General features: G+C 49.4%; 1 protein-coding gene across 1 annotated transcript; it reads left to right on the plus strand.

Moving 5' to 3' along the window:
* The first annotated feature begins 4,321 nt into the window (after positions 1-4,321).
* On the plus strand, positions 4,322-14,034 carry PCK2 (phosphoenolpyruvate carboxykinase 2, mitochondrial). The gene is made up of 10 exons (XM_077908708.1): positions 4,322-4,480; positions 6,416-6,661; positions 7,125-7,309; positions 7,396-7,599; positions 7,967-8,154; positions 8,481-8,643; positions 8,912-9,130; positions 11,859-11,996; positions 12,256-12,351; positions 12,595-14,034. The coding sequence occupies exons 1-10, from the start codon at positions 4,452-4,454 to the stop codon at positions 13,047-13,049; spliced, it is 1,923 nt and encodes a 640-aa protein (XP_077764834.1). The 5' UTR covers positions 4,322-4,451; the 3' UTR covers positions 13,050-14,034.
* Positions 14,035-20,297: the final 6,263 nt, after the last annotated feature.

Here is a 20,297-nt window from a genome sequence, read left to right on the forward strand (position 1 = left end):
CACATTCTATTGTAGAATTCTTAGGGCTCTGAATAAAGTCCAAATCTGAATTCAAATTTGAACTAAATTCCAGACCATTATGCATATATCTATCAAGGTAGAAGAATAGAACATATTTACCAGTTTCTCTTTTTTTTTTTTAAGATTTTATTTATTCATGAGAGACACAGAGAGAGAGAGGCAGAGACACAGACAGAGGAGAAGCAGGCTCCATGCAGGGAGCCCAAAGTGGGACTCGATCCCGGGTCTCCAGGATCACGCCCTGGGCCAAAGGCAGGCACCAAACTGCTGAGCCACCCAGGGATCCTATTTAACAGTTTCTTAGCATAAGTTCTACACTTTAAATATTTAAACGCAAGGGAGTACCTGGCTGGCTCAGACAGCTAAGCAACCGACCCTTGGTTTCAGCTCAGGTCATGATCTTGCTTTCATGGGTTCAAGCCCCTGTGTGTCAGTTCAGTGTGGAGTCTGCTTCAGATTCTCCCTCCCTTCGCCTCCCACTCACTCCAGCAGAGCTTTGCAGTCCAAGTTTAGGATTTGGGCTTTTTTTTTTTTTTTAAGATTTTATTTATTTATTCCTGAGAGACACACAGAGAGAGAGGCAGAGACACAGGCAGAGGGAGAAGCAGGCTCCCTGTGGGGAGCCCAATACAGGACTTGAACCCAGGAATCCAGGATCATGACCTGAGCCAAAGGTAGATGCTCAACCACTGAGCCACCAGGTGCCCCTGAGCTCTAAGAGCAGAAAGAAGCTACTAAAGAATTTCTGGCAGGACTGTGACATGATCAGATTGTGTTTGAAAAGCTCATTTTGGATTTAGTGTAGAGGAGGGAAAAACGGAATCAGAACCAGATTAGGGGGCTAATGCAGTATCCAAGTTGAGTTTGGAGGATATCTTAAGCTGGAAACAAGCTCTGAGATGGAAGCTTGTGTACAGGTGGTTCCCTGCGGGGCAGGGTGGGGGGGGTGACTTTTAAAAGCGGAGAGAAAAACAGGACTGGATAGCAGGAAAAGCAGAAATGCACTGCAATTGCACAGAGGCTTTAGCTGATCCCACAGGAGCTCTGGAGCTTGGATGGACCAAACTGAGGAAAGGGGACCAGGCCTTTGAGTGGGGCAGGAGGTGTAGGCCTGCTTCTCCCTCTGCCTATGCCTCTGCCTCTTTCTCTGTGCCTCTCATTAATAAATAAATATTTTTTAAATAAATAAAAGAGAAAGGAAGTCTTCTGGGGAGGACCAGTCCTCTTCTGCATCAATCAGTCCTTGGATACACGCTGCCCCAGGAAAGGGGTGTTACATTTGGTGAGACTGCTCCCTTCGGCCACAGGATGTATTCAGCTGTGAGCCATTAGCAGCCAATGCTCCAAGGCTGGGACAATGAATACCTGGATCCTAAAGAAGGAATCTAGGTGGCACACCACAGCATCCAAGGGCCAGACCCAGAGAGCCTTGGGGAAGAGAAAATGCAGACCAGGGGAAAGCTGGTCACACCCTGCCCCCTGGTGGTGGTGTGGCTGGAACACTGGGCCTACTGGTTGACCAGGCTGGGTGGTGGGCCAGGGAACCATAAAAAAGTGTAGCAAATAGGGGCACCTTGGTGGCTCAGTGGTTGAGCCTCTGTCTTTGGTTCAGGTCCCGATCCCAGTGTCCTGGGATTGAGTCCCACATCGGGCTGCCACAGGGAGCCTCCTTGTCCCTCTGCCTATGTCTCTGTCTCTCATGAATAAATAAAATCTTAAAAAAAAAAAAAAGTGTAGCAAATAAAGGGAATCAACACTATAAGGAAACCTTCATAGGAGCCCCTAAAGTTAAGGAAGGAAGGATATAATGGAGCTTCAGGAACATGAGACTTGTCTACTCTTTTATTCAAATAGCATTTATTAGCTGCCTATTACAGGCCATTCTACTAGGAACTAGGATAAAAACAAGACTAAAATGTGGGTCCTTCCTTCAAGGAACTAACACTTGAGTAAGGATTATAGAGATACAAAAGCAACTATAGTAAAGTGTGAGAATTTCAAAAACAGAGGTATGTATACAGTATAAAACCAACACAAATGACATAGATGTTAATTCTAAGAGTCAAACTGACTTCACCTAGGAGGGAATGTTTAATTTAAATCTGAACAGCTGAAGGGGTTCACAGAAGTGCTCTGGAAACTGCAGCTGGGTATGTGGGAGAGGTGGCAAGTAGGGAGGTGGCAGTGATAATGCTAGATAAATAGGAGCCAGATTACAAAGGGTATCAGTTGCCACGTTGTAGGAAGCCTCGAAGGGATTTTAAGCCTGAAAGTGATATGATCTCACTTTTTTTAAAATGATAAATCAAGGGGACACTATAGGATTGGAAGGGAAAAAAGTAACCTGGTAAGAAGAGTCAGAAAGGCTTGGATTCAGATTCCATTTCTCTCTGATGACCAGCTATGTGACATTGAGTAGATGACAACTTCTTCTAAGGTTGTGAAACTGAATGAAATGATGCGTGTAAAGCTGTTGGCACAGAATCTGATCTAGTGGCCACACAATAAACATTATCCCTCTTTCTCTTAACTCATCAAAGTGAAGTTACATGCGGAGTTTGGAGGGTAGCTTAGTGGGAGGGAGTGAGGTGGCATTTGGAGAGGCGGGCATCCAAGAGGTGGCTTGGAAAATATCACCTGAAGCCAGGTGAGAGGTAAGCCCTGAACTAAGCCAGTGGCCATGGGGATAGACATAGATTTGAGAGCTAATTAGGAAGTACAGATCCAAAGGTTCTGGTGTCTGATTGGCTCTGGAAGAGAAGAAATAGCCTAGACTGATTCAGGTTCCTCTGGAGCAACTGCCTAGATGCTGGTACCATTCACTGAGATGGGGAAGCATGAGAGCAGGTGCAGGATTATGGAAGAGGTGATGGCCTTCGGCAGATCCATGCTGCCACTGGCATGCACAGCTTTAAGCCCAAAAGGTGGACAAGAAGGCAGCTGTTTGAAGTGGAGTAGGTGTGGACAGAGTTTGGATATAGGAACTGGAGGAAAGAATCCCAAATATATACACATGAGGTTGAGTCCAGGATGCAGACTGGGTGGAAGAGATAGAGAGCCAACAGCAAGCCTAAGGCTGGAGGCCAGCCCTCCTTGTCCCACTTATTCTAGCACAAAACTCTGAGAAGCCTGAGAATCAGGATTGTTTCTGTTGCAAATGGCAGAAATCCACTGAAAGTTAGCTTAAGCGAGAGAAGAAATTTGTTGACTCATATAACTGAAATCAGGGAACTGTAGCTCTCCATCCCTCTGCTCTACTTCCTCCAGGCTGCCTTCCATCTAGGGCAGTGCCAAGCTGACACCCAGCAGGTTTATCCTACCTGGTTTATATCCTACCTAGGTTTATATCCTATCCTACCTAGGTTTATATCCTACCAGCTCAGCAAACCCAGCAGAAAGAGAGCCCATTTTGAAAGTTTACAGCAAAAGCTCCCAAGAGGGAACTCATGCCCATCCCTGAACATTCCCAATCGCTGTGGCCAAAGTGAGGGACATACAAATTGGCCAAACTGAGAGCCTACCCATAGGAGACCCATATGATCACAGAGACTGAAGAGGTGGTTCCCCAAAGGAACATCAGGGTGCTACTACCAGAAAGGGGGAATCAATGCTGGGCAGGTGCCTACCATAGACATGTTTGAGTTTGACATACTATGGCGTTTGGGGTGATACTCAGTGCTCTCAAGTTGGAGACCTGACTTGAGAAATTACCTAAGGACTTGATGGTGGTGGTTGGGTGGGACAGATTTGTTCTCCGGGAGAGTGTGGCAAGAACAGCCAGGGCAGAGGCCCAAAGGAAAGACTCTGGGGGGAGAGGCACCACCACTTCATGCGAAGGCAGAAGAGAGACCTCATCAGGAGAAGCAGCAGGGATATGGGGTTATGGAACCTTAGCCCTGGGGCCCTGGAAAAAAAAAAAAAAAGCCTGGGTCTCAGAGTGTCCAGTCCCCAGGAAAAGGGAAAAGGCAATGTCCAACCCCCAGCTTCTGGACTTCCAGCCTCCTTGGGCCCCTGCCCTGGCCTCACGCCTCGCCTCGTTCCTGGCTTGTGTGCCACCCCAGTGGCTCCCAGCCCCAGCTCGGGAGCAAGAGTCCTCAAAGTTACATCATGTGCAGGGGACGAGGCGGAGCGGGGCGGGGCGGAGCGGAGGCGGGGCCGGCACGGGGCCCGCCGTCCAATGGGAGGGACGGGTTTGGGCTCGGATGCGGGCGTGGGGCGGCGCCTGGCGGGCCTGGGGCCCGGGACCCGCGGAGCGAGGGTCGCGCCCGCCGGGCTGGGTCCCGCCCCCGCAGCCTCCCGCCCGCCTCCCTCTTAAGCGCCTCCCGCCGGGCCGTCGCTCCCGCTCGCGGCGCCCGCTCCCGCCCCGCCTTCCTTACCTCCCCGGGTCCTCGCGGCTCGCGTGGCCACCCCGCAGCCCCCGCCCAGGTGCCATGGCCGCTGTGTACCGCCCCGGCCTGCGGTGAGTGAGCCCCAGCCGGGGCCGACCCGCACCTCCCGCCGCGCTCTGCTGCCCGCCCGCCGCCGCCTCCTCCGCGGGGGACGCGTGCTTCCCAGCGCCCGGCGGCCCGCGGGGGACCGGGGTGGCCTCGGCCGCTCCGGGTCGCCCCCGCTTCCGTCCCCTGCTCCCCCTCCCTGCTCTGCTGGTCTCTGACCGCGCGGTCTCCGTCTGCCGCTCTTAGAACTTCCTCCCCCTGCTCGCTTGCCCCCGCTAAGCCCTGTCTCCTCGTCTCTTCCTTTCCTGTGCAGAGGTAACTCTTGTGCCTCAGTTGCGATCAGAAGCGGGAGGGCCCTGGGCTCAGGGGTGCATGGACCCCTGGGGGGTTGAGCTCAGAGCTCCCCAAAGAAGGTAGAAGGTAAACCTCCATTTCCCAGCCTCCCGCGAACTGGAGGGAAGCCGGGTGCAGCCAAGGGACCTGGGGCCAGGGCAGGAGGGAAACAGGCTGCCTTCAATTCGTATATGGCTGGCTTCAACCCCTGTCCAGGACGGGAGCCCCTTGGCCCTCTACCTTTTCACAGCTTCCCATCTTTCCTGGGTAGCCTCCCTTCTCCCCAGAATCTGTTCCAAAGTCTGAACTGACCCCATATCTCTCCAACAGCTGGTTCCACTTTGCCAGCCCTTGTAGGTGGTCTTCGGAGCAGAGGGAAAGGAGAAGGTCCCACTTAGGGGACTGGAGAGGAGTGGGGGAACATCACCAGAGCCTTCCTGAGCCAGGCCCCCTGTGGGGAGAAGCTCTCCCCAGGACTGGGTGCCTTTGAAATTAATGGTCAGGAATAACTCTCCAGGTTCCAAGAGTCCTCATCCTCTGCCCCTGTGGCCATACTGGGTTTCCATCCTGCTTTCTCCATTGGAAGCCAGCCCGGGTCCCCCTCCAAGCAGGCTCTGGCTCCCACATCCATGGTCTGAGTGACTGTTCTCCCTCCCCTAGGCTGACAGCCTCTGAGTTTGAGCTTTCTGCAGTCTGATGTTCCCTCCTACCACTAACACCCGAAGCTCTCTAGGCTTCCCCTCTGAGGGGAAGGACAGGGGCATGCAGTCCAGTGTGTGGAGCAGTTTCTGGTGGGCAAGGCCCTGGCATAGGAGGAGGGCAACTTCCCTCTTGTGGCCTTTGCTCTCTGGGTTACTCCACCCTGGGTCCAGGCCAATCAGAGCAGACCCTGCTTCTCCCTCTCCCTGTGAAGAGACAAACAACAGGGACCCCGCCCTCCTGGGAATGGGCTTGAACCCTAGCCAGTGACATTCCCCAACAGTCAGCTTTCAACCCACCTACCCAAAGGCAACATCTTATGCAACCCTTGTTGGCCAGATGAGCAGGTGGGGAGCCCTAGCTCTGATGCCTGAAACCTCAATATCCAGCTATTCACTCTCTGTGCAAGAGAGCCTAATCTAGAAACCTGGGACTATCCAACTCAAAGACTGGGTCCTTTGCTGAGGCTTTCACAGTCTTATAGCATACACGCCAGAAGAAAAAAAAGTAAAAATAGCTGCTTTTTTAACTTATAAAAATTGTACTTGAGAATGGGAAGAACAGGGATGAGACCTTCAAATACGAGACACATGAAACTCACCTAGGCACAGCTTATCAACACTGGGCCATGGGGCACCTCCTCATTTCCGACATCCAACCAGACACAGTTAAACGTGGGCGTGGGCTAAGCCAGCAATAACCTCAGCATGCCTACACACATGCTCCATACCGCCAGGCATGTGCCCTTTTTCTCATTGGGCAATACCTGTCCCTTGCTGAACAGGAGACTCCCTCGCTGAGACTCACAAAGCCCATGATATACACGCTTTTGCACACTCCCTAGCACCCATCAGGCTTCCTATCCCCTTGACTCGCCCATCTTCCATGAGAACACCCTGCTCACCACCTCTCTGCTTCTTGTCTTGCAGGCTTAGCTGGCCTGGGCTGAGCCCCTGGGGCTGGTCATCCTGGCGCAGCATCCAGACCCTGCGGGTACTCAGTGGAGATCTGGGCCAGCTGCCTGCTGGGGTTCGAGACTTTGTGGAACGCAGTGCCCACCTGTGCCAACCAGAGGGCATCCACATCTGTGATGGCTCTGAGAGTGAGAACACTGCCACGCTGACCCTGCTGGAAAAGCAGGGACTTATCCGAAAGCTCCCCAAGTATGACAACTGGTAAGCCCTCAGCCCCATGACCCACCCATGAGGTGGGGGCAGGGGCAGCTGTTTGCACCGAGGCCACTTTTGATTTACCAAGACAAAATCAAAGTTAACGAGACCATCCCAATGAAATGAGCAAGAATGGGACCTCTGGGAGAAACAGAATCAGGAATTAGTGGGATTGGTCTGTATTTTTACATTAAACAGAGCAGCTGACACAAGTAAAAACCTGTACCTTTTTTTTTTCTCTCTCTCTCCCCCAAGTTCAGAGAGTTTTCACTAAGGACCTTTAGAAGGCTGGGCGGAGGGAACTACCCCCTTAGATGGGATAAAATCTGGAGGAAGCAACTGAGGTGCAAATGGATGGAAAGAAATCAGGCCCACAGAAGACCTAGAGTCCAAGTGGGACCTGAAAGATTGGATCTGGGGATGAGGGAGTTCGGCTGGCCACATCTTCCTGATAACCCTTCTCCCCCAGCTGGCTGGCCCGCACAGACCCCAAGGATGTGGCACGAGTAGAGAGCAAGACGGTGATTGTAACTCCTTCTCAACGGGACACAGTGCCCCTCCCCGCCGATGGGGCTCGTGGGCAACTAGGCAACTGGATGTCCCCAGCTGAGTTCCAGCAAGCTGTGGATGAGAGATTCCCGGGCTGCATGCAGGGTAACCTGGGCAGGGACACAGAACCAGGGGCACTGAAGGTACGAACAGGTTAGAACCCCTCATCCAGGTGGCATTTTCTTCCACAGGCCGAACCATGTACGTGCTTCCATTCAGCATGGGTCCCGTGGGCTCCCCACTGTCCCGCATTGGGGTGCAGCTCACTGACTCAGCCTATGTGGTGGCAAGCATGCGTATTATGACCCGGCTGGGGATGCCCGTGCTTCGGGCCCTAGGAGATGGCAACTTTGTCAAGTGTCTGCACTCGGTGGGCCAGCCCCTGACTGGGCAAGGTAAGTGTTTGCACTTACATAGTGTTTGCACTTACATAGACCTGCTTGCACTCGGAGGGAACTCCAGATTGTACCCATCCTAATTCGTGAAATACCTAATTCCCAAAATCTAGGGCAGCGGTCTGGGCTGGAGATGATGCCGTACTGCCAGAGCACTTTGCACAAGATTGAGAAAAGTCAATTGTCCACGTCCCAAAACAGGGACATGGGAACTGATGGATATTATGAGGTGGAGGGCCTTAGCCCTCATTGGCACCACCACTGCTCCTAAGTGTCTCTCCTGCCAACCCCGATCCCTCCAGCCCCTAACACCTCAGTCCCTGATGCCCTCGCCAGCAGCCAGCTCTATGACCCCATTGTCCCCCAGGGGAGCAGGGGAGCCAGTGGCCATGCAATCCAGAGAAAACCCTGATTGGCCATGTGCCTGACCAGCGAGAGATCGTCTCCTTCGGCAGCGGCTATGGTGGCAACTCCTTGCTGGGCAAGAAGTGCTTTGCCCTTCGCATCGCCTCTCGGCTGGCCCGGGATGAGGGCTGGCTGGCAGAGCACATGCTGGTGAGGGCCTGGTGAGGATCTGGGCAGCTGCAGGGAACAGGGCAGGGGTGGGGCCTGGCTGGCAGCATTAGCCTCACCTCCCCACTGCCAGGTGCCAGGCTGGTAGGCAGGGATTCTGCCCAAATGACTGAAGCTTTGGTCCCAGGCTGCTGAACACTGAGGGGGCTCTGACTTGCCACCACCCCAGCCCCGTGGTGAGGTGTTGGCACCTGTTTAGCAAATAAACATTTGTCCTCCCTGTTAATAACCCCCAGCTGTCCTTTCTGTGCAGACCATAACTGACCTTTGGTGACCACCTCTTCGTTCCCTCTCTCCCCAACACACAGATCCTGGGTATCACGAACCCGATGGGGAAGAAGCGCTATGTGGCGGCAGCCTTCCCCAGTGCCTGTGGCAAGACTAACCTGGCCATGATGCGGCCAGCACTGCCGGGCTGGAAAGTGGAGTGTGTGGGGGATGACATTGCCTGGATGAGGTTTGACAGTGATGGTGAGAGGCCCTTGGATCATAGTCGCAGTTCTGGCTCTTACCAGAGTGTAAGAGTCTCCCTTCAAAAAAAAAAGAGTCTCCCTTCCACTGCTTCTGGCAGACCTGCTCCGTACCTCCTGGCAGCAGTCTAGCCACCTAGAGACAGAATCTCCCCATCAGATCTGGGGGCCAGCTCAGGGCAAGCAGGAGCAGAACAGAACCTTCCATGGCTGCACCTCTCAACCCTTCCTGGTTGGTCCTTCTTTTCTTTCACTTCTCCTCCTAACAGGTCGACTCCGGGCCATCAACCCTGAGAATGGCTTCTTCGGGGTGGCCCCTGGTACCTCTGCCACCACCAATCCCAATGCCATGGCCACAATCCAGAGTAACACTCTCTTCACCAATGTGGCTGAGACCAGCGATGGTGGAGTATACTGGGAGGGCATTGACCAGCCCCTTCCACCTGGTGTCACCGTGATCTCCTGGCTGGGCAAACCCTGGAAACCTGGTAAGTGGAGTGGGAGAGTTGTGACAGCCTCCCCCCGGGTCAGTACCTTGATGATATAAAAGCCTTCTCCACAACCAGCAGCCATCCTCCAGGACCTCTGGGAGGCACAGGAAGTTATGAATATTCCCAGTTTCCAACCCCAAACTAGATCTCAGGTCAAATCCCAACTCCATTAAGTACTGGCTTTGGGATCTGGCTAAGTTGCTTACCCTCCTGAGCGTCAGTGACCCCATCAGTTAAATAGAGGTAGTTACCAAAGTACCTATCTCCTAAAGCTAATATGCATGCAAAGGGTTTAGCACAGTGCCAAATACATAGCAAATTATCAATAAAAATAAGCCGGAATGTTTTTTTAAAAAAAGGAAAGGCAAAGACTGCTTTGAAATTTTTTACCGGGCAGCCGGGGTGGCTTAGCAGTTTAGTGCCACCTTCCGCCGAGGGCGTGATCCTGGAGACCCGGACTAGAGTCCCACGTCAGGTTCCCTGCATGGAGCCTGCTTCTCTCCCTGCCTGTGTCTCTGCCTCTCTCTGTATGTCTCTCATGAATAAATAAATTAAAAATCTTTTTAAAAAAGTATTTTTACACAAGGAATTGGGCTCAAAGTACAGTCCATAAAGTTTGACCCATTAGGAAGGAGGAAACCTGACCCTCCCCCTGCCATTTGGTTCCCACCATCCTCTGTATAACAACCATTGTCTAAAGGTAAGTGTTGGGGAGCCTGGGTGACTCACCAGATAAGTGGTCGACTCTTGATTTTGGCTCAGGTCATGATCTCAGGGTCATGATATTGAGCCTCCTGACCACTCTGCACTCAGCAGGGAGTCTGCTTAAGATTCTCTCATTCTCCCTCTCTCTTCTCTCTTCTCTCTCTCTCTCTTTCTCTACGCCTGGGTGGCTCAGTGGTTGGGCATCTGCCTTTGGCTCAGGGCATGATCCTGGAGTCCTGGGATCAAGTCCCACGTCGCTCCCTGCATGGAGCCTGCTTCTCCCTCTGCCTGTGTCTCTGCCTCTCTCTGTGTCTCTCATGAATAAATAAATAAAATCTTTTTAAAAAAATTCTCTCTCTCTCTTCCTCTGCCCCTACCCCCCTCTAAAATAATAAATAAATCTTTAAAATAATAATAATAATAATAAATAAAGGTCTGTGTTGTTACCCTTGCCCTTCCTCATCCCTCTAACACGCACAACCCATTAACCCAGTCTTCTGTTTGTCCATCTTCTGGATGAAATCAGACCAGTTCTTTTGCCGCTTCTTTAAAAAAAAAAAAAAAAAAAAAAAGATTTTATTTATTTATTCATGAAAGACACAGAGGGAAAGGAAGAGAAGACACAGGCAGAGGGAGAAGCAGGCTACTCACAGGGAGCCCCATGTGGGACTAGATCCCCAGACCCAGATCATGCCCTGAGTCGAAGACAGACACATTCAACCACGGAGCCTGGCCTGAGCCACCCAGGCAGGCGTCCCTCTTTAGCCTCTTCTCTAAAAGCTAGTCTCTCAACCCTGTCATTGCCCCTGGAGCCTCGCAGCCCTGCCCCTCCCCCACCCCTGCCCTGTGGACCTTCTGCAGCCAGAGAGCCCTGAGAGCTAGGGAAGGGAGCAAACAAGTGCCTGCTGGGGACGACATGCTTGTGGTCGCTGAAGCCTACATTCACATTTGCTGGGCTGGCTGAGCATGCTCCCTCCTTATCTAATCACCCCTCACTTTATCCACCACCATCATTAAGCCCTCCCAGGCCTCCCCACCCAACAGAGAAACCCAAGAAACTTTCCTACTTCCCTGCAGGCTAATTCCCCAACCCTTTCATCATCTCTAGATTCAGGGGTATAAGTAGGGCGTGTTGTGTCCAGCTGTAATTCCCGGAATAACCCTGTGCCAGGGACCTGAATTGGGGGTTGATGGAAGTACAAGAGGCTCTTACATGCAAGTGGAGGCAGGAGCTGGGAGTTGGGAAGGGGACATGGTGGGAGTAGGGGACTGGCTCTAGAACTCCCTTGGTCCCCCCAGGGCTGACCAGCAACCTCCAGCAGAGAAGACACCGTGTCCACTCAGGGTCCCCATGGTGCTGCTTTGTACATATGCCACTGACTTGGTCCATCCCCTCTCCAGGGCACCTGAAGGGGCCAGATGACCTCTGTTCCTCAGGTTATCTCTGAGTTCTCCAAGCCCTATCGCTCCATCTGGGTCTGAGCAGACCCAGGGAAATCACCAGAATTCTGCTAGCTTCAAAATGAATTTACATTTTGATATCTCAGAAGATCCCATCTTCCCCTAGTTGCTGATGGAAAGCCAGTGGTCTGAAATGCTGATCTGACAGTCTCAGTTTTTGCTTCAGATTTGAGTGTTTGTTTAAATAATAATCCCATAAATAAATTGTTTCTGGGATAAATTTTCCGCTCTAACCTTCTGCCACTAGCTAAGCCCATTCCTTTGAGCACTGGTCAATGCCAAGTAGCTATAGCTTGGCATAAACAGTAGTGTCTTGCTAAACCCCAATTCCTCACCCACTTTTTCTCACATAGCTCAGCTGGCAGCATCATTATAGGTAAATAACCTGATCTTTTGGGGGACATGTCCTGACTCCCTTCTCCCTCCTCCTTCCCACAACAACGGCTTGCAGGGAATTGATAACACAAATGGAAATTGTGCAAGAGTGCATGCAAAAGTAAATGTGTGTTGGGGGTGGATAAGTCCTTGGAAGTGATAGTGGTTGTATTTCCCCTGCCAGGAGACAAAGAGCCCTGTGCACATCCCAACTCTCGCTTTTGTGCCCCGGCTCGCCAGTGCCCCATTATGGACCCGGCCTGGGAAGCCCCTGAAGGTGTCCCCATCGATGCCATCATCTTTGGAGGCCGCAGACCCCAAGGTAAGCATCGTGTGGGCTTCATGCCTTCTGGCTCCATTTTAGGGCCCGCCTCTCTCTTGTACTTCCTGGATTGCCAGCCGTAGCTTTCTGGCTGTAGAGCTGTCCCCTGGAGAATGCAAAATTAGGGGGAGGCATGGGATTCAAAAATGGGATGGCAAAGATCCTAGGAGAGCCAGGCCAGGAGTCAAGATCAGCAGTAGGGATGGAGTGAGGGTCCAAAGAAAAAAGCCACCTGTGACCCTGTTCCCCTGGGTTCTAGGAGTACCCCTAGTATATGAGGCCTTCAACTGGCGCCACGGGGTGTTTGTGGGCAGTGCCATGCGCTCGGAGTCCACTGCAGCGGCAGAACACAAAGGTGGGTGCCCTCTCATACCCCTCTTCTGAGTACCCACATTGCTGCTTCTCACCCTTCCTGAGCCAGACCTTCCTCCTGCCTGCCCTCCCCACGTGTCTCTTTTCCGGATCCCTTCTGTCCACCCTGCTCTGAGGAGATTCCAGAGCCACCAAAGTTTCGCGACTCCCTCCAGCCAGATGCAGGGTGTCCTTGCCTTCTCCGATAACAAGACAGATTCCTTACCTGCCCTGCTCCCCTCCCCAGGGAAGATCATCATGCACGACCCATTTGCCATGCGCCCCTTTTTTGGCTACAACTTTGGGCGCTACCTGGAACACTGGCTGAGCATGGAAGAGCGCAAGGGGGCCCGGCTTCCCCGCATCTTCCACGTCAACTGGTTCCGGCGGGACGAGGCAGGCCGCTTCCTGTGGCCAGGCTTCGGAGAGAATGCTCGGGTGCTAGACTGGATCTGCCGGCGACTAGAGGGAGAGGACAGTGCCCAAGAGACGCCCATCGGGCTGGTACCCAAGGAAGGCGCCTTGGATCTCAGTGGGCTGGGAGCTGTAGACACCACCCAGCTGTTCTCACTCCCCAAGGACTTCTGGGAACAGGAGGTTCGTGACATTCGGAGCTACCTGACAGAGCAGGTCAATCAGGATCTACCTAAAGAGGTGTTGGCTGAACTGGAGGCCCTGGAGGGACGTGTGCGCAGGATGTGACCTGAGGCTCCAGGCTAACAAGAAAGCACAGCATCCCCCATCCCTTCCTACCCCTCATCTAGGGATAGGAGAGCCACCAGGCTTGCAGAAAATATGAGTAATTTGATATAACTGACATCTGGGTGCCATGAAACCAGGCCACAGACTTCCTCTGGCACTCTGTCCAATAAGATGCTCATTTATTTTCCACAACTTTCTTGCTGTTTTCATTCCTGCCTGTCTTCACGGGCTTCTAACATCAATTTCACAGTCGTCTTGCAGCCCTCCAGGCAGGCAGCCTGGCCTGGCACAGCCTCGTGGTTTCCAGGACCTCACAGGCAGCTCTGCCATTGGGCCTTAGATGTAGGAATTTCTGGGAGAAGGCACATCAACTCTATGTTCCGAGGTCTTAAAAAGATGGGGCTTCTGTGAGCTGCTCAGTCTAGCTTCTAGGCCTAAAGTTCTTGATCTCCTTCTGTGAGATACAGAAGCCTCTATAACCCCATTCCCGCAGTTCCATTGTCAGTTGTTAAACCTGTTCTTCCTCGTGCCTGACCTGAAATTGGGACTCCCAAAGCATACATGAAAACGTATTCAATATTAAGACAGCTAACACTTCTATAGTACCTTCTATGTGCCGGGTACTGTTCCGAGCATGTTACAAAACAACACTTTGAAGCAAGTACCACATTACAGAGGAAGAAACAAAGGCCCAAGGAGGTCAAGTAATTGTCCAAGCCCACACAGTGAACAGTAGAGCCAGGGTAAAGAGTAACTGCATAGACATCTCTCATAGCAGCAGCAGACTTGTAGAACTAGAAGGACTTGGGCAGCCCGGGTGGCTCAGCGGTTTAGTGCCGCCTTCAGCCCAGGGTGTGATCCTGGAGACCCAGGATAAAGTCCCACATCAGGCTCCCTGCATGGAGCTTGTTTCTCCCTCTGCCTGTGACTCTGCCTCTCTCTCTCTGTCTCTCATGAATAAATAAATAATATCTAAAACAAAAAACTAGAAGGACTTTAGATGTCCCCCATCCCATGCTTCTCAAACTTAAAAGTACATATGAATCACCTAGGGATAAAATGCTCATTCAGCAAGTCTGAAGTGGCCAGAAGATTCCGTTCCTCTTACAATCTCCTAATTGATGCTGATGCTGCTGATCTGGGCACCATAGTTGAAGTGGCAAGGCCTTGGCCTAAATCCTCAGAAATCAGCTTTAGAGGGAAACCACAAAGAAAGCGATGATCCTCCATAAATCAGGGGCACCGGCTAAGGGATAACTTCACCTCTGATCTGAATCAGGTTGAGTGACGGTATAAGTTTGGGAAGATGGAAATCTGTACCCAGAAAATGAGAATAAACTTCAACAAATATAATGGAGTTACTGGGAATTGCCTCCAAAGAAAACACTGGAGGAGGAAACACTAAGTGTTTCATAGAGGACAGCCAATCAATAGCTACCATGTGTAAGCAGAAAAGAATCTAAGGGGATCCCTGGGTGGCGCAGCAGTTTAGCGCCTGCCTTTGGCCCAGGGCGCGATCCTGGAGACCCGGAATCGAATCCCACGTCGGGCTCCCGGTGCATGGAGCCTGCTTCTCCCTCTGCCTGTGTCTCTGCCTCTTTCTCTCTCTCTCTGTGTGACCATCATAAATAAATAAAAATTAAAAAAAAAAAAGAAAAGAATCTAAGGTCAGAGTGGATTACGTGCTAAAACATGGTTAGTAATGGAGTCTATTATACTTAAAAATATACAGCCAAATCCTCAGCTTCATGAGCAGCATATGGTAACTGAGAATAGGATCAGAGGCAGCATAACATAGATGTTAGGCACACAGTAGAGTCTGGGCAGCGGTGCTCTGAGTTTCTTCATCTGTAAAATGGAGATGTGCCTGCACCTCACAGTGTTGTTAGGAGGATTCAAAGGGTCAGTGGAGCCAGGCACTCAGAACTATGCCTGGCACAGAGTAATCATCGGCTATATGCTAGCTGCTCTCACTTTTCCGCTCTGTACTGATTGGAGTAGACCCTATAAGCCTCTATCACATATTGCTGACTCCTCAGTTTACGAGGAAAATAAGCAATGTAAATAATATTTAGGCGAGAAAGAAAATAGGTTTGGAAATAAGTCCCTCTATGAAAGAGGCAGGGAAGTGGGGCTCCAGGCCCCTCCTGGTATCCACATGCTAAGTGATATGAAGGTACTAGTCTTAAAAGTGGTTTTGATGATTAGAATAAACTTGGGCTGCGTGCCTTGCAGCTGCAGATACATGATAAAACATAGTTAACACATTTTAAGTAACCTTTTCATTTTAAGTAATTTCTTTTTTTTTAAGATTTTATTTATTTCATGAGAGACACAGAGAGAGAAAGAGAGGCAGAGATACAGGCAGAGGGAGAAGCAGGCTCCATGCAGGGAGTCCAACTCAGGACTTGATCCCGGGTCTCCAGGATCACACCCTGGTCTGAAGGCAGCACCAAACCACTGAGCCACCCAGGCTGCCCATTTAAGTAATTTCTATACCCAATGTGGGGCTCCAACTCACAACCATGAGATCAAGAGTTGCACACTCTTCTGAATTGAGCCAGCCTGGCATCCCTAATCTTTTTAAAATAAAACACAGGTAGGGCACCTGGGTGGCTCAGTGGTTGAGCATCTGCCTTCCACTCAGGTCGTGATCCAGGAGTCCTGGGATTGAGTGCCGCAATATATCTGCCTATATCTCTGCCTTTCTCTCTGTGTCTCTCATGAATAAATAAATAAAATCTTTAAAAAAAAAGAAATTACTTAAATAATCTCACACACACACGTACAAAAAACCATGAAAAACAAAGGTATAGCTTCATAAACTTAAGAAAAAGTGAACAGGGATCCCTGGGTGGCGCAGCGGTTTGGCGCCTGCCTTTGGCCCAGGGCGCAATCCTGGAGACCCGGGATCGAATCCCACGTCGGGCTCCCTGCATGGAGCCTGCTTCTCCCTCTGCCTATGTCTCTGCCTTTCTCTCTCTCTCTCTGTGTGACTGTCATGAATAAATAAATAAAATCTTAAAAAAAAAAAAAAAAAGAAAAAGAAAAAGTGAACACCCTTTAAACCATCACCCAGGGCAACCCGAGTGGCTTAGCGGTTTAGCACCGCCTTTAGCCCAGGGTGTGATCCTGGAGACCCAGGATCGAGTCCCACATCAGGCTCCCTGCATGGAACCTGCTTCTCCCTCTGCCTGTGTCTCTGCCTCTGTGTGTGTGTGTGTCTCTCATGAATGAATAAAATATAAATAAATAAATAAATAAACCATCAGCCAGAGAAAGAAACAGAACTTTGCAGACACCCAAAGCCCCCCACCCCTCCCCCGACATCACAGCCCCCTTCACCTTCATCACAGCCCCTCCTTGGCATAAATGGATACTTATGGTGCATGATAATCACGTCCTTTAATTTTATTTTTGTGGCTTTATCACCCAAATGTGGATCCCTAGATATTATACTTCAGCTTTGCCTATTTTTAAGAATTTCATATGCCTTTGAAGGCATGCCTTTCAATCTCCACGCTCCCCCTCCATTCCTTTCTTTTCCCTCAATTTAACCATTGAAGCATCCAGACTCGGAAACTCAATGTCTAGATTCATTAAATTACTAGGGATTTCAAAACAGCTATATTCAAACTCTGTCATAATAGATGGAATACTTTTACAAAAAGACATCCCTTCAGGGGCACTTGGGTGGCTCAGTCGGTTATGTGTCTGCCTTCTGCTCAGGTCATGATCTCCAGGTTGGGGAGGGGGATCAGGCTCCCCGCTCAGGGGAAGAGTCTGCTTCTCCCCCTCCCTCTGCCCCTCCACACTGCTCATAAATTCCCTCTCTCTCAAATGAATAAATAAAATCTTAAAAAAAAAATGACATCCCTTCATCTAGTTCATTACCCTGAGGTACAGTTTATAAAAAACAGCAAGATAACTGATTCTTTTCCCATATTTACTAACTTCAATATAATGATTTGGTTTCCTATCAACCTGCAAAAGGGCGAACAATTAGCTTTACACACACACACACATACACACATACAGCATAAGCAGGCGGGGAGTAGGAGAGTAGAAGGGGGAGAAGTAGGCTCCCCTGACCTGGCTTATGATCCCAGGACCCTGAGATCATGACCTGAGCCAAAGGCAGACATTTAACCAACTTAGCTACTCACCACTCCTGAACCTCATAGATTTAAACATACTTAACGTTTATTAAATTATCATTTTAATGCTCAAATTGTCCCAACTTTGGCCATGAGAACTTGGCTTCTGAGTCCTTCTGCCATCACTCTGATAGTGGTTGCTGTCTTCTTGCTAACTGGTAAGATGAGTTGTTCCACATTCATCTTATACATTTCCCACCCCAGTCGTGGAATCAGCCACTTCTTCAAGTTCTGGTTGCTTTCCATGGGAAATGGTATTTTAAGATCAAAGTGGTAGGAGTGTACATGGCTACGGGACTGGTCATTGTTTTCAGACCTTTTCAAAGGATAGAGACAGTAAATCACCTCAAGAGTTCATACTTATATCCTACTCAAATTCCCTGGCTAAAGGGTTTTTAACTTCTGTACCACACCTGTACCTCCCCTCTGCCACACAAAAAATTCTGGTTCTCAAGGACACAGAACATGAGAGTATTAGAAAGCCCATAATTACTCAATTGCTTTATACTCAATAGATTTTAAGTCCTGGGTAAATTAGCATACTTCCCCCTTTCCTTCTACACAGCATGCTACAAGAAGATAATGTATAAACACATGTCATCAAAACTTTCCCTTTTGTAGTCCAGAGCTAGACAAGTGTCCCAGGAGCTTTGTATAATTGCCAAGCTGGAAGGTGGGGTAAGGGAGAGAGGACGGGGTTAGCTTGGAAAGGGAAAAAAAAAAATCTGCTCTCCTTCTTTCCTCTCGAGCCTAGCCCGCCCTCTAGTGGGGATGCTAATGAGCAAGAAACAGCCAAAGGAAGGTCAGAGAGAAAATCAACTTAGCAATCACTAGAACAGGTCCTAAAATACCTAAGGGTAGAAAAGCCCTCTGTGGCTTTAAGTGGCTTCAGGTGTAGCTGGGGAAAGCAGAAGCTGCCCCAAATGAAAAGCACTTTACAAAATGTCACCAAGCAAAAAAAAAAAAAAAAAAAAAAGTCACCAAGCAAAGTGCTAAATTTCAAAATCATGACAGAGAAGGCCAATAGAGTTTCTTAGAATGACTTAATTATAATTATTTTTAAAATTATAATTATCTTAAAAGAAATGCTATTTTCTTTCAATGGACATGTAGTATATTCTAAGATATAAATGCTCATATATTTAAAAAGTATATAAGTCACAGGTGACAAGTTTTTTGTTTGTTTGTTTTTAAGATTTTATTTATCCATTTATGAGAATCACAGAGAGAGAGAGAAGCAGGCTCCACGCAGGGAGCCCGATGTGGGACTCAATCCTGGAACTCCGGGATCACGCCCTGAGTCAAAGGCAGACACCCAACCGCTGAGCCACACAGGCATCCCCAGGTGACAAGTTCAAAAGCTTAAAAATCTTTTACATACAGAAATCAATCTATGGATCCAGAGATAAAATCCTATATTCTTTAGCATTATCTTCATGTTAAAACTCATTTTGGTCATAAAATTTCAGATTTTTAAAAATATGACTTTTAATGTTTTATTCAATAATATACAAATTCTATATTTCAAAGGTCTGAATTTCTATTTCAGTTTTAAACTGAGTTTGTAAGGAGAGGCGGAGGCTAGGGAAGAGGTAATCAAGAAATGCATTATTTAGAAGATGAGTGTAACAAGTTTTTGTTTCTTTTTTGTGGAATTCAAAAGTGCTCAAAACATTAATCCTGATGCTTTGTTCATGCTACACCTTTGTCATTAATTCATGCAAGGCCTTCCCCGTTTTATTATTTGTTTAATGATATAATGAATCTGAATATTTTAGATTTTTTTTTAGATTTTATTTATTTATTCATGAGAGATACAGAGAGAGAGGCAGAGACATAGGCAGAGGGAGGAGCAGGCTCCCTGAAGAAATGTGTGGGAAATATCAGAAAGGGAGACAGAACATAAAGACTCCTAACTCTGGGAAACGAACTAGGGGTGGTGGAAGGGGAGGAGGGCGGGGGGTGGGGGTGAATGGGTGACGGGCACTGAGGGGGACACTTGACGGGATGAGCACTGGGTGTTATTCTGTATGTTGGTAAATTGAACACCAATAAAAAATTAATTTATTAAAAAAAAAAAAAAAGGAGCAGGCTCCCTATGGTGAGCCTGATGCAGGATTCCATCCCAAGACCTCAGGATCATTCTCTGAGCCAACAACCACTGAGCCACCCAGATACCCCTAGACCTCTTGAATGGGGAATTGAAACCATATTATTTTTGCGTCCATCACAACATGTCACCAGAGGAACTGACCACCACCTTTAAAAAAACAAAAACAAAAAACCTACCAGTGAAACTTGCACAATTTCCCATGGCATACAAGTTTTTGTGAGGTGTGTGTGTTTTAATGATTTCAGATTTTCCAGTCCGGATAACCCAGAAACCACAGAATCCTAAGGCCTCAGTAAATGTCACAGGGAAACTAATAGTAAGTTACCTGACAATGAGAGGTGGGTAACGGGCAGAACCGACTACATACATAACCCGTAGAGCCCAGAGCAAGATGAAAATGCGGAGTGCTTGTTCAAAAATTAAGAATTTGGTGGGATCCCTGGGTGGCGCAGCGGTTTAGCGCCTGCCTGCCTTTGGCCCAGGGCGCACGCCGGGCTCCCTGCGTGGAGCCTGCTTCTCCCTCTGCCTGTGTCTCTGCCTCTCTCTCTCTCTCTCTCTGTGTGACTATCATAAGTAAATTTTTAAAAAATAAAAAAAAAATTAAGAATTTGGGGCACCTGGTGGCTCTGGGGTTAAGCGTCTGCCCTGGGCTCAGGGCGTGATCTTGGGGTCTCTGATCGAGTCCCACATCGGGCTCCCTGCATGGAGCCTGCTTCTCCCTCTGCCTGTGTCTCTGCCTCTTTGCCTCTCTCTCATGAGTAAATAAAATCTTAAAAAAAAAACTTTTTAAATTAAGAATAAGACGGCGATAGCAGGACATTAAACCAAGCACGGGGCCCTTGGAAGCGTAGAGCCCAGTACAGATCGCACGCCCATACGTGGCCGCTCTAGTGATCAGAGATGATAAGCTCGGCTCTACCTGTCTGGAGGCCAAGAAGCGCCCGGGTCTGACCACACCCTCGCCCTCCTAGGGACACT

The sequence above is a fragment of the Canis aureus genome, chromosome 9, assembly GCF_053574225.1.
Source record: "Canis aureus isolate CA01 chromosome 9, VMU_Caureus_v.1.0, whole genome shotgun sequence".
NCBI lineage: Eukaryota > Metazoa > Chordata > Mammalia > Carnivora > Canidae > Canis > Canis aureus.